Source organism: Carcharodon carcharias, chromosome 31 (assembly GCF_017639515.1).
Source record: "Carcharodon carcharias isolate sCarCar2 chromosome 31, sCarCar2.pri, whole genome shotgun sequence".
Classification (NCBI taxonomy): domain Eukaryota; kingdom Metazoa; phylum Chordata; class Chondrichthyes; order Lamniformes; family Lamnidae; genus Carcharodon; species Carcharodon carcharias.
The window spans coordinates 51,035-67,391 of NC_054497.1; the positions used below are offsets into that span (position 1 = coordinate 51,035).

Sequence of the window (16,357 nt, forward strand, 5' to 3'; positions counted from 1 at the left end):
GCTGCTCTTTTGAGACCAAACAAAAATCTGCCTCTACAGAGTAGATTGTTGGTCTATGTTTGGGTAGACCTCTGCTCTGCCTGTTGTATTTCTTCTTGTGTACTTTAAGTGGGGGTTTTGAGAACTTGTGCCAGGGATAAAACTGCTTGTTTGCAAATGTTAATTAACTTGTAAGGCACACTGCATATGTATTGCAGTAACTTTGCACAATTCTATGTAGATTTCATAGAAGGGGCTGAAACATTTTATAGAACTGTTAAGAGAGAATTAATTGTAGCTTACAGCCCATATGTGCTACCAAAACTCTAGCTAAAGTAGAATTTCTTATCTCTGATTTGTGTTAAGATAGCTCAGACTTTGTTAATGGCTTATTTAGAATGAAACTGCTGTTAAATCCATACCTAATTCAAATAGGCAAAATTCAAGTTCCAGTTTTGCTGATCATTGTTTATTGAAGTACTCTTCTCTCCGAAGCTTTTGTATATAGCTGGATTTTAATATAGTCCTAAATTCTGAGTGGGTGCAGTGCTGGTTTTCTATCACCATATCCCAATATATTGTTTCTCTTTCTCTTCCCCTCTGGTTCTGATGTTAGAAACCTATCTTATGAAGTTATGAAAAGATGCCTTAGACTTGGACACCCCTTTGCTCAGTTTTGGAGACCGAGGAGCAGATTAGCCCTAGTTCCTTGTTCGTCGATACCTTGATTGTTAAAATTCTTCTCATCCATGCTTTCAAATCCATCCATGGCCTCTCTCCTCCCTATAACCCTCTGAAATTTTTGTGCTCCCTCTCTTGGGCAATCTGATTTTTCACTCCATTCTACTATTGGCAGCTGTGGCTTCAGCTTCCTGGGCCCTAAACTCTTGAATGTTCCCTCTAAACCTGTCTACCCCTCTACCTCTCTTGTGTCCTTTAAGACACTCCTTAAAACCTATCTCTTTGATCAAGCCTTTGGTCACCTCACCTAATACTTCTGCAAGTGGAACAGAGCCAAATTTTAATGCTGCTGTGTGTACTTTGGAACACTTCTGAAGCATCTTTAGCAGAGTAATACAAGTTGTTGAAATGTAACCCAGAGTGGCCAGTCAAACTTTAAAGTTATTTCATACTATCATAAAAAGAACAAGTGGTGGATCATGATTTTAAATTTCAAGGCTTGGTTTATTTGTTTCGTCCACTTTTTGAAATCTGCAGTAACTTTAGCTTTGTTTCTGCTGTGGAAAATGTCAAGTCTATATGAGAATGACATTGAGTTGACATTGATTATGCTCTTGTGATATGAGGCTGCTGGATATTTCTCCATTATATTTTGGAAAGATTTTTGGAGCTGCTTCTCCAAGTATCAGATTTGGATATGAAGTTCTATGTAACCTCCTTTCTCATCTTTCAACTTTGTACTGCTTCAGCTCATAATTCACTATCTCATTTTTGCCATTCATGGCTTTTATTAGGATTTTTTTCTTTGGAAAAATGGACACAAGTTGATTTGTGTATACAATGGAAAAGGTTGCCGTTTTAAGTTTGTGCTTTTGTTCTTTGCTTTTAACTTATTGCTTCAGTTGCTCCAACACTTGTATCAGTGACTGACCTGTACCTACTGTCCTCTTGCACAAAGGCACAGTGCAAGTTTGGGAGAACAAAATAGGCACTTCTGTTTTGGTTTTCCCAAGTGCTCTTTCAGGATAGGTATTTAAAACATTCAACTACTTGTCATATGTACTTTACCGAAATCGCAGTGAGAGCACAGAAAAGGGCTAAAATTGTTGGCAATAAAGTATATAAGAAATAGCAGGAGTACACGACACAGCCTGTCAAGTCTGCTCCATTATTCAATACGATCATAGCTGATCTTCTGCCTCAACTCCACTTTCCCATCTTTACATGTCCCCGATTCCCTGGAAGGCCAAAAATCTGTCTGTCTCAGTCTAAAATATATTCAATGATGGAACATCTACCACTGGTGTAGAGAATTTTAAAGATTCACAACCTTTGAGTGAAGAAATTTCTTCTCCTCCCAGTCCTATATGATCAGCCTTTTATACTGAGACTGCTCCTAGATGGAGTCATGAAAGTTATGGTTAATTGCTTATTTATTCTTCAGGGGACTGTTGAAGTAAAACCATGTCCGGGATTGCTTTGAGTCGACTTGCGCAAGAAAGAAAAGCCTGGAGAAAGGATCATCCTTTTGTAAGTATGCTTTTTGGCAACTATGTTGGCTATTTTCTCAGGAATATTTAGGGTAGGGAAAGTTAGATTAAGAAAAGGAATCCTTTAGAGGATTGTGAGCCTTGATCTCAAGACTTGACTTCTGATTGTGCAAGTTATAACAGTGTTTGCTTGAATCATTCTGAGTGACTGCACAGCACAGGTTGTAGTGGAGAATGCAAATCTATCTGACAATTAGAATCATGGAATAGTATACAGTGCAGGAGGAGGCTGTTTTACCCATCGAATCTGTGCCAGCTCTTTTAAATAGCAATCCTTGATCTTTCCCCATATCCTTGCAATATTTTCTCTGTATTAATTCATTTCCAAAGGCCACCATACAACTAATAGCAGAGCACAACACAGAAGGAGGCCATTGCTTCATAAAAGCTTGTCTACCTGATGATTGCAGCACAGTTGAATCAGTAACCCAAGTAATTTACTATGTTGGGTAAGTGAGGAAATTTGGTATGGCAAGGGGGCAGTGTGAACTGGTACTTTTCTTGTCTCTCATTCCAAAAAATGCTCTTGGTTTTTTAATTGGTATTATTGTTTGCTTTGCTTGATTTTAGCATTGGAAAAACTGCTGTGATACCAGTACAAGGTCAAAATAATTGCTACCCTGCTGCCCTTTCAAGCTAAAATTACAGAATAATCTAGGGATAAGGATTCTTACATTATGTAAGAATTAAGTATCTCAGCACTTCAGCTGCTTTGAGTTAAATTGAAATTATTTTGTATTCTGTCGGTTGACCTTTTGTAGAATTTAATTTTCTCTGATTCATTCACGGGATGTGGCTTCGCTGCCTGGGCCAGCATTTATTGCCCACCCCTAGTTGCCCTTGAGAAGGTGGTGGTGAGCTGCTGCCTTCAACTGCTGCAGTCCATGTGGTGTATAGGTGCATCCACAGTGCTGTTAGGGAGTTCCAGTATTTTGACCCAGCGACAGTGAAGGAATGGTGATGTATTTCCAAGTCAGTTTGGTGAGTGATTTGGAGGGGAAACTCCAGGTGGTGGTGTTCACATCTATCTGCTGCCTTTGTCCTTGTAGACGGTAATGGTCGTGAGTTTGGAAGGTGCAGTAGAAGGAGCCTTGGTGAATTCCTGTAGTGCATCTTGTAGATGGTACATACTGCTGCCACTGTGCGTTGGTGGTGGAGGGAGTGAATGTTTGTGGATGTGGTGCCAATCAAATGGGCTGCTTTGTCCTGGATGGTGTCAAGCTTCTTGTGTTGTGGGAGTTGCACTCATCCAGAGAAGTGGGGAGTATTCCATCACACTCCTGACTTTTGCCTTGTAGATAGTGGGCAGGCCTTGGAGAGTCAGGAGGTGAGTTACTCGTCACAGGATTCCTAGCTTCTGACCTACTCTTGTAGCCACAGTATTTATATGGCTAGTCCAGTTCCGTTTCTGGTCAATGGTAACCCTCGGTATTTATTGATAGTGGGAGATCCACTAATGGTAATGCCATTGAACATCAAGGAGCGGTGGTTAGATTTTCTCTTGTTGGAGATGATCATTGCTTGGCACTTGTGTGGCATGAATGTTACTTGCCACTTGTCTGCCCAAGCCTGGATATTGTCCAAGTCTTGCTGCATTGGGACATGCTTCAGTACCTGAGGAGTTGCCAATGGTGCTGAACATTATGCAATCATCAGCGAGCATCCCCAGTTCTGACCTTATGACAGAAGAGAGGTCATTGATGAAGCAGCTGAAGGTGGTTGGACTGAGCACACTACCCTGAGGAACTCCTGCAGTGATGTCCTGGTGCTGAGATGATTGACCTCCAAAAACCACAAACATCTTCCTTTGTGCTTGGTATGACTCCAACCAGTGGAGAGTTTTGCCCTTGAATCCCATTGACTCCAGTTTTCCTAGAGTTCCTTAATGCCACGCTTGGTCAAATATGCCCTTGATGTCAAGGGCAGTCACTCTCACCTTACCTTGGGAGTTCAGCTCTTTTGTTCATGTTTGAACCAAGGCTGTAATGAGGTCAGGACCTGAGTGGCCCTGGCAGCACCCAAACTGGATGCAGTGAGTTGGTTATTGCTAAGTAAGTGCCTCTTGATAGCACTGTTGAAGTCCATTACTGATGGAGAATAGACTGATGGGGAAGTAATTGGCTGGGTTGGTTTTGTCCTGCTTTTTGTGTACAGGACATACCTGGGCAATTTTCCACATTGCCAGGTAGGTGCCAGTGTTGTAGCTGTACTGGAACAGCTTGGCTAGGGTGCGGCAAGTTCTGGAGCACAAGTCTTCAGTACTATTGCCAGAATATTGTCAGGACCCATAGCCTTTGCAGTATCCAGTACTTTCAGCCATTTCTTGATATCATGTGGAGTGAATCGAATTGGCTGAAGACTGGCATCTGTGATGCTGGGGACCTCTGGATGGGGCTGAGACGGATCATCCAATTGGCACTTCTGGCTGAAAATTGTAGCAAATGCTTTAGCCTTGTCTTTTGCACTGATGTGCTGGTCTGCCCCATCATTGAGGATGGGGATATTTGTGGATTTCCTCTTCCAGTGAGTTGTTTAATTGTCTACCACCATTCATGACTGGATGTGGCAGGGATGCAGAGCTTAGAACTGATCTGTTGGTTATGGAGTTGCTTAGCTCTGTCTATCACCTGCTGCTTATACTGGTTGGCACACAAGTAGTCCTGTTTTATAGCTTCAGCAGGTTGACACCTCATTTTTTGGTATGCCTGGTGCTGCTCCTGGCATGCCCTCCTGCACTCTTCATTGAGCCAAGGTTGATCCCCTGGCTTGATGGTAATGGTAGAGTGAGGGATATGCCAGGCCATGAGATTACAGATTGTGTTCGAGTTCAATTCTGCTGCTGATGGCCCACAGCGCTCATGGATGCCCAGTTTTGAGTTGCGAGATCTCTTCGAAATCTATCCCATTTAGCACGGTGGTAGTGCCACACAACATGGAGGGTATCCTTAAAGTGAAGACGAGACTTTGTCTCACAATGATTGTGAAGCTGTTATTCCTGCTGATACTGTCATGGGCAGATGCTTCTGCGGCAGGCAGGTTGGTGAGGATGAGCTTAACTATGTTTTTCCCTCTTGTTGGTTCCCTCACTGCTGCAGACCCAGTCTAGCAGCTATGTTCTTTAGGACTCTGCCAGCTTGGTCAGTAGTGGTACTGACATTGAAGGCCCCCACTCAGCGTACATTCTGTGCCCTTGCCACCCTCAGTGCTTCCTGCAAGTGGTGTTCAACATGGAGGAGCACTGAATCATCAGCTGAGGGAGGGCGGTACATGGTAATCAGCAGGAGGTTTCCTTACTCATGTTTGACCTGATGCCATGAGAATTCATGGGGTCAGGAGTTGATGCTGAGGACTCCCAGGACAACTCTCTGCTGACTGTATACCACTGTGCCGCCACCTCTGCAGTGATGGTGCAGTCTGGCACATATCTGAAAGGCATGACTCTGTGAGGATAACTGTCAGGCTGTTGCTTGTTGCTCTTCCAATTTTGGCGATAACCCCCAGATGTTAGTAAGGAGGACTTTGCAGGGTTGACAGAGCTGAGTTTTCCGGTGCCTAGTTAATGCCGATTGGTCCATCCAGTTTTGTAGCAGTTTGATACAATTGAGTGGCTTGCTAGACCATTTCAGAGGGCAGTTAAGAGTCAACCACATTGTTGTGGGTGCAGTCACATGTTGACCAGGTAAGGTTGGTAGATTTTCCTAAAGTGAACCAGATGGGGTTTTCCAACAGTTGGTTCATATGATTAGACTTTTAATTCTCGATTTTTATTGATTTCAAATTACACCACATGCCATGGCAGGATTCGAACCTGGGTCCCCAAAGCATTATTTTGGGTCTCTGGATTACTAGTCAAGTGACAATACCACTATGCCATCGCCTCCCCTAATTGGTATAATGAGGCACAAGGTGAGGCATATCTTGTGCTGTGGACTCCTACACACAAGGAGTTTAAACGCCTTGTACAAAAGGACAACTTATGTAATAGCATCTTTCATGTGGTCAGGACATTCTGAAGAGCTTTGCAACTAATGGAATATATTTTGAAGTGCATTCATTATTATGTAGGCATCTCACTAGCAGCCTATTGATCTAATATGCCACTCTGACTTTTCTTAGTTGCCTTGACATGTAAACATTGGCATTGTTGCACAGAGGGGTAGGAATTTTAAGTGTTCTGTTAAAATACATTTCTTTAAACTGCACTGAACGTTTCCCTGTCGATCAGAAAATAAAAATTGAATAAACTAAATCTACATTTGGGGCTGGAATTGGGTAGTACCCAAGTTGGTCCAGGCAGGAAGAATATTGCAAATTTATTTTGTTTAAGATCAGAATCTACAGTATTAATTGATTAGCAGATTGAAATAAATTGAAATTATTCAATGTCGACTTCTGCCATCTTGTGTGGGTAGCTGATGGGATTAGCCAAATAGGCAGAAAGTGAACATTGCATTATATAGGGTCAGCAGTAGAAGCAGCTTGGCGCTGCATTATTACAGCGATGGGTCCTGGACTGAAGGATGATTTGGGGAATATTTGTCTACTATGGAAGTTTGTCTTGTGAAGAGGAATGACTTGAGAGTATCAGAATTTCCATCCAGAAAAATCCTTATGCAGGTTTGAGGAACAGGATATAATTGGTGTTGAAAGAAAATAAGAGGATGATGTTTTTAATGTAGTAGAATGTCCCAAGGTGCTCCAGAGGAGTCTTAGTAAAATATTGACACAGAGCCACATGAGTTATTAGGACAAATGAGCTTGGTGAGGAGGAAGATTTAAGGTGCATCTTAGAGAAGAGAGAGGCGACGAGTTTTAAGGAAGGAATTTCAGAGCTTAATGTCTCGGCAAGTGCCAGTGGTGGAGCCATGAAAACTAGGGATGCTCAAGAGGTTGGAATTGGAAGAACTCTCAGGTTCTCTGTTGTGGTTGGTGATGGTCAACTGATTTATGAGACCCTGCGATAGGAAGGTTAGTTGCTTGGGAACAGGGAGGTGCTTGTGATACGAGGGGGAAAAGAAAACTTTAAAAACATTTGTTTAAAAATCTGTGTCACTCCTTTACATCTCATTTACAAACGCAAACAAAGTTGTAGATTATCCTACCATATGTATTTAAAATGTTAGTGCTCCTTCCGTCTTGCAGTTGATGGTGATTGCAGGAATGGGGGATAGCAATGCACTGTAGAGATTTGAACACAAATTTTAAATTTGAGATGTTATTGGACAGGGAGCCAGTGTAGGTCAGCGAGCACAGAAGTGATGACTTGGTGTGCGTTGGGACATCTGAAGCAGAATTTTAGATGAGCTGAAGTTTATAGAGGGTGGAAGACAGGAGACCAGCCAGGAGACTATTGGAATAGTTTGGTTATGGAACATAAGACTTGGTTCTCAAATCACATTAAAGAATCTGATGGGATGTTTAGAAGAATGGATTGGATGAATTAATGCTTGTCTTGTGCCCAGAACATTTTGATGCAAATCCAATGTTGATTTTCCTGGTATGCCTCCCAGTAAAACATATCGTCTGATTTTGATCAGATTGAGAGTTATTTTAAATTTAAAATTAAATTCAAATTAGTTATTTTAATTTCTGGCTTTCCTTTAGAAAGAGACTACCAGTAGTTAGTACTCATCTACAGTCTGCCACAGAGAATAAACTCGGTTTTAAACTTCCATTTTTTTCAATGCATCTCAAACTAGTAGAATACAAGACGATTCTTATTAGGCAGAGGGATGGAGGAAATAAGAGAGATTGGCCCTGCAGACCAGTGAGCTATGTGTTGTCAACAAGTTTTCTTGTTTTGGTGGTTCTGCTTGTACCTTGGCAATAGGAAGTATATATACTTGAAAATAAAAATGCCTGACTGGGCACTAAACATGCTTTCTTTCTCTCTATCTCTCCTCCTCCCCCCCCCCCCCCCCCCCCCCCCCCAGATTTTCTGCCTTTACTTGTAGCTTAAAGCTTAGTCTTGTATGCCTTTTCATAAATAGGAGCAGCCAGCGAATGGAATCTTCAAGACTAGTTTCTTGTAATTAATGAATATTCTCCTGTGTGTGTGGCATGATTAAACATAAGCAGTAAATCAGTTCTCTTTAATGTGAAATCCAATATATTTCGCACCCTATAATCTTGCTTTGCAGTGCTGCCCTGTCAAAGTTATACTCCTCTCTGGATGGCCACATGAAGGTATGGCTTATGCTAAGTATAATCTATCAGTTCTAACTCTCATGTTCTGTTTTACTGACAGGGCTTTGTTGCAGTACCCACAAAGAATCCAGATGGTACTCTAAACTTAATGAACTGGGAATGTGCTATTCCTGGTAAAAAGGCAGTAAGTATAATGTGTACCCACATGTCAACTGATTTATGAGACCCTGTGACAGGAAGGTTAGTTGCTTGGGAACAGGGAGGTGCTTGTGGGGGAAAAGAAAGAACTTTAAAAAGATTTGTTTAAAAAATCTGTGCCACTCTTTTACATCTCATTTACAAACTCAAACAAAATTGTAGATTATCCTACCATATGTATTTAAAATGTTAGTGCTCCTTCAGTCTTGCAGTGTTGTCTTGGAGAAGTTAGGGTGAAGAAACATTGAACCATCTCTGGTGAATGACAGAGGAGGTATCCTCCTCCAGTTATGTCCTTGCTGGCGGTTCAGATCAATACTAAAAATCCCGTGGTACCCTTCAGGCAGAACAGGGAGTTTTTGACGTCCTGACCAGCATTGCTCACTCACACAGAAAAAACTGGTTGCTCATCTCAGTGCTGTTCTGTGGGATCCTGTGTGCAGAAAGGGCTGCTGTTTTTGTCTACATGAGACATCACATATCAAAGTAACTTGTCCCTTTGTATGAAACACTTTGTGACCCTTCTGAAAGATGTGATAAGGTGCTACATTAAACTCCAGTCTTTTGTGGTAGTTGTTAAATTGATACAGTTCAGAGTCTGTTTATCAGATAACTAAACTCAACTTAACTTCCTTTATCATTGCACTCAGTAGAAAGGGAAATTTTATTACTTTAAACATTAAGCCAAGGAAGGACTCATTTGTTTTAAAAACATTAGGATTGCATTTGTAGAATCATAGAATAATGCAGCATAGAAAGTGGGCATTTGGCCAGTTGTGCACGTTTCATCTCTTTGAAAAAGCTATCCAATTGGGCCACTCTCTTACTCTTTCTCCAAAGCCCTCCAAATTTCCCCTCAAGTATTTATCCAAATCATTTTGAAATTTACTATTGAATCTGTTTCCACCAACCTTTTGGGCATTGCATTCCACACCATTAAGTTGGCTGCATTTTTTTGACAAAATTCTCATCTTGCCTTTGGGTCTTTTGCCAATTACCTTAATTCTGTCTTATTAAATCTGAGTCTTTTGCATTAAGTTGGGATTTTTCTTGTAGCTGACATTTGTTGCACTTTAACAGATTAACTCAGAAGTTTCAGTCCTGAAAATTCTGTCTGTAATGTTGGTAAAATACAAACATATGAATTAGGAGCAGGAGTAGGCCACTCGGCCCCTCAAGCCTGTTCTGATATTCAATAAGATCATGGCTGATCTGATTGTAACCTCAACTTCACCCTCCTGATAACCTCCAATAACCTTTCAACCTTTTTCTTATCAAGAAACTATCTAGTTCTGTCTTAAAAATATTCAAAGACTCTGCTTCCATTGTCCTTTGAGGAAGAGAGTTCCAAAGACTCGCCACTCCTGGAGAGAGAAATTTCTCCCCATCTCTGTCTTAAATGGGGGATATCTTATCTTTAAAGTGTGAACCCTAGTTCTGGATTTTCCCACAAGAGGAAACATCCTTTCCACATGCACCCTGTCAAGACCCCTCAGGATCTTTTAAATCAAGTTGCCTCTTACTCCTCTAAACTGCATTGGATACAATCCTAGCCTGCTCAACCTTTCCCTGTAAGACAGCCCTTTCATTCCAGATCTTAGCCTCGTAAACTTTCTCTGAACTTCTAATGCATTTACATCCCTCCTTAAATAAGGTGACCAATACTGTATGCAGTACACCAGATGTGGTCTCACCAATGCCCTGTATAACTGAAGAACTGAATCACTGCACTTTTGTGTTAAATTCCCCTTGCAATAAATGATGACATTCTATTAGCTTTGCTAATTACTTGCTGGAACTGCATACTATCCTTTTGTGATGCATGCACTAGGCCACCCAAATCCCTCTGCATCTCAAGAGCTCTACAATCTCTCACCATTTAGATAAGCTGCCAAAATGGAAATTTTCCCACGTTATATTCCAGTTGCCAGATCTTTGCCCACTCTCTTATCCTATCTATATCCCTTTTTGCCTCCTTATGTCCTCTTCACATCTTTCTTTCCTACTTATCTTTGTGTCATCAGCAAATTTAGCAACCCTACTTTCAGTCCCTTCATTCAAGTCATTTGTATAAATGTAAATCGTTGAAATCCCAGCACTGACCCCTGTGGCTTATCACTCATTACATCTTGCCAACCAGAAAATGACCCATTTATGCCTACTATTTCCTGTTAGCTAGCCAATCTTCTATTGATGCCAATATGTTACCCCCAACATCATGAGCTTTTTATTTTCCACAATAACCTTTGATGTGGCACCTTATTAAATGCCTTCTGGAAATCAAGGTACCAGTTCCCTTTTATCCATAGCACATCAATTTATTGGAGTTCTTTAAAGTAGTCAAACATGATTTCCCTCTCTCAAAACCATGTTGACTATGCCTGATTGCATTAAGATTTTCTAAAAGCCCTGCTATAACTTCCTTACCAATAGATTCGAGCAATTACCCTATGACAGATGTTAGGCTAACTGTCCTGTAGCTTTCTGTCTCCCTCCTTTCTTGAAAGCAGGAGTTACCTTTGCTATTTTCCAATTTAATGGAACCTTCCCTGAATTTAGGGAATTTGGAAAGTAAGGATATTGCAAATGAACTGAACAGGAAAGTTAAAATCAATGCATCAACTATCTTGCTAGCCACTTCTTTTAAGGATGAAGTAGCAGCTCCAACAATTTGCTCAGTACTACTTCTCTGGTGATTGTAATTTTCCTGATTTCTCCCCTCCCTTCAATTTCCTGATTTACAACTATTTCTGTTATGTTCCTGGTACCCTTTTATAGTGAAAACTGTCTCCATAGTTTCCGTTATTAACTTTCTATGGAACCAACCCTCACTTTGTTATCTCTTTCTTAAATATCTGGGGAAAATCATACTGTCTGTTTTATATTTCTAGCTAGCTTTGTCTCGTACTCTAATTTTTCCCTCCTTATTAATCTTTGCCGTTCTTATATTCTGTCCAGCATTCTGACCTGCCACCCATCCTTGCACAATTATATGCTTTTTCTTTAAGTTTGATACAATCTTTAGCTTTTCTTAGTTATCCACAGATGGTGGGCCTTCCCCTTGGAATTTTTCTTTCTCATTGGAATGTATCTATTCCGTGTATTCTGAAATATCCCTTTTAATGTCTGCCACTGCATCTCCTGTTGACCTATCACTTAACCTAATTTTCCAGTTCACATTTTAGCTAGCTCTGCTTTCATGCCTTCAATTGCCCTTATTTAAGTTTAAAATACTAGCCTTGGACCCACTCTTCTGTCTCTCAAACTGGATGTAAAATTCAGTCATAATAAGATTGCTGCTACCTAGGGGTGACTTCCCTGAAGTCATTAGTTAATCCTATCTTGTTGCACGATACCAGGTCTAGTATAGCGTGCTCTCTGGTTGGCTCCAGAAATGTTCTAAGAAACTATCCCAAAAATATTCTATGAACTCCTTGTCTAGGCTATCTTTGCCCATTTGATTTTTCCATACAACTGTGTGGGTAGTGTTAGGGGGCTCGTACAGCACTCTTACAAGTGACTTCATACCTTTAACATTTCTCATCTCTACCCAAAATGCTTCTACATCCTGGTTTTCTGAACTTAGGTCACCCCTCTCTCTTGTGCTAGTACCATCATTAATTAACAGAGCAACCTTTTCCTCACTTCCTGTCCTTCATGTACATTTCGATGACATGTACTCTTCAATATCCAGGTTCCAATCTGTAATTCTGCAACCATGCCTCTAATGGCTATCAGATCATACTTATTTCCGCTTTCAGTTTGTTTTGTTTCGAATGCTGTGTGAGTTCAGATACAGAGCCTTTAGTTTTGTCCTTTTTATTATTTTTGTAATCTCTAGCCTTATCTGCTGATTTACTCTTAGATTTGTACTCTTCCTTCCTGAAAGCCTGTTTAATCATTTCCCAATTTAGTACCATTCTCTCTTGCCTTGGCTCTACTCTTTGATTTGCATCTTCCCAACTTTGACCCCTTGCCGGCCGCACCCCACCACCACACACACCATTTAGTTTAAAATCCTCTCTCCTTCCATAGTTGTGCGGCTTGTTAGAACACAGGTCCCAACATGGTTCAGATGTAGACTGTCCCACTTTCTCTAGCATTGATGTCTGTGCCCCACAAACCAGGACCCCTTTTACCACTAAGATAAAAGCAAAATACTGCACATGTTGGAAATCTGAAACAAAAACATAAAATGCAGGAAAATCTCAGGTCTAACAGCATCTATGGAGAAAAACAGAGTTAGTGTTTTGAGTCCGTATGACTCTTCAGAGCTGAAGAGAAGTAAAAACGTGATGAAATTTATACTGTTTATACTTTGCCCCCACCTGTCGCTGGCCTTCTGTCCAGCTTCATCTGCTCCACCCCCCTTAAACAGTAAATTTCATCACATTTTTACTTCTCTTTAGCCCTGACTTTTTTTTAAGAGTCATACAGACTTGAAACGTTAACTCTGTTTTTCTCTCCATAGATGCTATTAGACCTGAGTTTTTCCAGCATTTACTGTTTTTGTTTCCCATTTCTACCACACCAGCCTTTGAGGCATGTGTTAATTTCTCTAATCTTATTTGCCCTCTGTTAGTTTGCACATGGTTCTGGTAAAAATCCAGAAATTATTACCTTTGAGGTTCTGCTTTTTAATTTGGTGTCTAGCTCCTCATACTGACTATGCAGAACCTCTTTCTTTGTCCTGCCTATGTTCAGTTTCTGTCATTTTTTTTCCTATTTCAGTTTTTCATTCTTCCTTCCAGAATAATTTTATCATGTGTCCCTTTCGAATACTCATCCTAGTTACTAAGTGCTTCCCCCACCATTAAGGCATACTATAGTTTCACAATAACATGGAGTGGGTGCATAGAGATTTACTCTCATGCAGGACTTCAAAGAGCAGTGGGAAGTGAAGCCCAAATTTACCCTGAGCTAAGCACCTTTGCGAGTGATTATTTCAGTTATTTTGAGAGTCTGAAAAATGCTGTTTAGCTGGAGTCCAGCACTAGTGTTTCCGTGGTAACAGTTCAGTTGTATACTTGTCGTGTTTTCATTTCAGGTACTTCTGGCTGTGTAAAATGACACTACAGATTTCTTGCTGGCACTTCATTTATTTATAAGCCATCTTAATTAACAGCAACAACTTGAATTTAAACGCACCCTTTAAGGTGGGAAACTGACCTAAGGCGCTCGCTTCACTGGAGAATAAATGAATAAAAATTGACATTGATCCAAAAGAGGAGATATTAAGGTGACTTAGCACTTCATTCAGAACTGGATTTTGAGGATCTTAAAAGTGAAGAGGTTTAGAGAGGGAATTTCAGAGCTTGGTGCCTAGGCAGTTGAAGACACAATCATTCGTGGTGGTGCACATGGAATGGAGGATGTGTAAGAGGTTTTTGGAGGGTTGTAGAGCTGGAGGGAGTTAGGGAGATAAGGGAGGATGATGCCATGGTAGAATTTAAATGCAAGGATGGGAATTTAAATTTTGCGGTTTGATAGACTGCAAATCAAGTAGGTCAACATGGGGTTAATGGGTGAGCAGGAGTTTGTGCAAGTTATCACATGGGCAATAGAATTTTGGAGGGTGGAAGATGGGAGGCCAGCCAGGATAACTTTGGAATATTCAGCCAGAGTTAAATGGCTTGGATAAGGGTTTGAGCAGCAGATTGGCTGAGGCAGTGGTTGAGATGTGCAGTGTTAGAGGTGGAAGTTGGTGGTTTTTGAGATGGAGAGTTTATGGTGTTGGAAGCTCAGCTTGGTCATACAGGATTCAGAGAATGTGAACAATCTACTTTAGCCTGAGTAGTGTGTGGAACGTTGAAATTGGTGGTGAGGGAATGGAGGTGGTGAGGGAATGGAGGGGCCAAAGTCCATGTTCCCAATGTTTAGTTGAATTTCCCATTTAATGTAATCTTTCTCTTTTGTATTTCATAATTGTTATTAGTATCTTGAATGTTCCAACAAGTGCTGTTGTATAGCCCCAGTAAGGTAAAGTAACAGAATAAAGCTAGCTTTGCTTTAGTGGGAATTGATTACTTTGCTGGCAGTTTCTTGCTGTTGGTGATGTCTATCTTAAGTGAAACCACTCCTTTACTCCACTGTCTACTGTATGTTTTACAGCAGTGCAGGCATATTGGTAGGGTAGCATATTGGTATGTTATTGGATTAGGAATCCAGAGATCTTGACTAGTGACCCAGAGAATGAGATCCCAAACCCACTGATGGCAGTTTTATGAAATAAATCTGAAAATAAAGCCTATATCAATAAAGTGATCAGGAAGCTGTTGTATTGTCAAAAATCCCACTGGTTCGCTCATGCCTTTTTTAAGTAAGGTAAATCTAGTCTCACATCAATGTGGTTATCTCTTAATTGCCCAATAAAGTAGTCTAGTAAGTGTCCCTGCTGTATCAAACCGGGAAGCCTGAACCTTGGGGAGACAAGATCTGTAGACAAAAAGTGTAATAGCGTGGCAAGATCCGTACTTAAATTCAGGTCACACCAGACATCTTTGTATTGAGTTCTCATTCCTCTCCTATCCTGCTTAGTAGGGAGTTAGGTGTTCTTTTCTGCTTCTCTTCCCTCCCTGAGGTGCTAGGAAGTGTGTATCGCAATGACATGATGTTTAGAGACACAGGAAAGTTGTGGGGTGACGGGGGAGGGAGGGGCGGTGGGGAGTTTGAGGAAAGATACGAAGGAAATTACAAAAAACAGTTACTGTATCTGGTATCTTAGGACTGTGTGTGATTTTACTGAAAATTACTGGCGTGGGGGAAGTTGGATTTCAAAATGTGATCATAAATTAGTTTGTAATTGGCAGAATTAGGGGCCTGACCAATGGTATCTCCCACTGCACTCAGTCACAAGATGATTTGCTGGGTTTTCTGCTTTATATACTAAGCAAACCTTCCATGCTAACAGCAGCTGGCTCATCTGTAATGTCTTTCACAGTTGCAAAACTTTTGTTTTGGTTCACAGTTGATGAATTGCACTTAGGAATGGCTGCAAGCTACCATACCTATGGAACTGTTCCATGTTGGAATATTGCCTATAGAAGAGAGAACACTGGAGGGAAATGGTCAGAATGAGAAATGAATGATTATTTTGGCTGCATTTTCCTGCTAAGGACAAGGCATTTTGCTGCTTTCTGTAGGTCCTGTTGATCAAATGGTTTTGTAAGTAGTAGATAACAAATTATGGTTGGTGGTGCAGCTGAGGAGAACAATTTCATGACATTGACATACATAAATTTTGAAAAAGGTAAATTTGGAAATGTACGTGATTAGAGTGCTTTGTATTTGGATTGGTTGGAATTATCAGTCTGTCCACTAACCTAATGTTTTTGAATTTTGCATTTATTTTCTTAGAAATGAGAAGGGCTCCTGCAGCTTGAAGTAGCACTTTCGAATAAGACCTCCCATACAACTGAATTGTTTACAGAAAATAATTTGTGCATTCAGTTATTGTTAATACATTGAGAATTGGCTTTGTTTGAGCTTTTGTTTGACTCTGCCATATAACTGAAAATTTTGACTGGTAGTTGACTAAGCCCACTAAAGTGGTATTGATTAGTAACCTAGACCAGTGTATTTAGTCACCTGGTAACGAGACATTCTTCTCTTCTAGACGCCGTGGGAAGGTGGGCAGTATAAGCTTCGAATGCTGTTTAAGGATGACTACCCCTCATCGCCACCAAAGTGTAAGCATGTGCAGGCATTTCTATCTTGGGCCAAGAAAACCAAATAATTGACCTGCTCCAAACCTCTGTCAGTGCTCCACTGCTGAACGCTCTGGGGTAAATGAGAGAGGTTTG

The 16,357-nt window shown here is 40.8% G+C and overlaps 1 protein-coding gene across 4 annotated transcripts in view; it reads left to right on the plus strand.

Annotated features, from left to right (window-relative positions):
* Positions 1–16,357, plus strand: part of LOC121271620 (SUMO-conjugating enzyme UBC9) — a 47,014-nt gene that overhangs the window by 15,240 nt on the left and 15,417 nt on the right. For all 4 annotated transcript variants that reach the window (XM_041177665.1, XM_041177662.1, XM_041177663.1 and 1 more), the window contains 3 exons: positions 2,105–2,190; positions 8,458–8,541; positions 16,171–16,243. In XM_041177665.1, coding sequence (XP_041033599.1) covers positions 2,125–2,190; positions 8,458–8,541; positions 16,171–16,243 — 223 coding nt within the window. In that variant the 5' untranslated portion in view covers positions 2,105–2,124. The remainder of the gene's footprint in view (positions 1–2,104; positions 2,191–8,457; positions 8,542–16,170; positions 16,244–16,357) is intronic.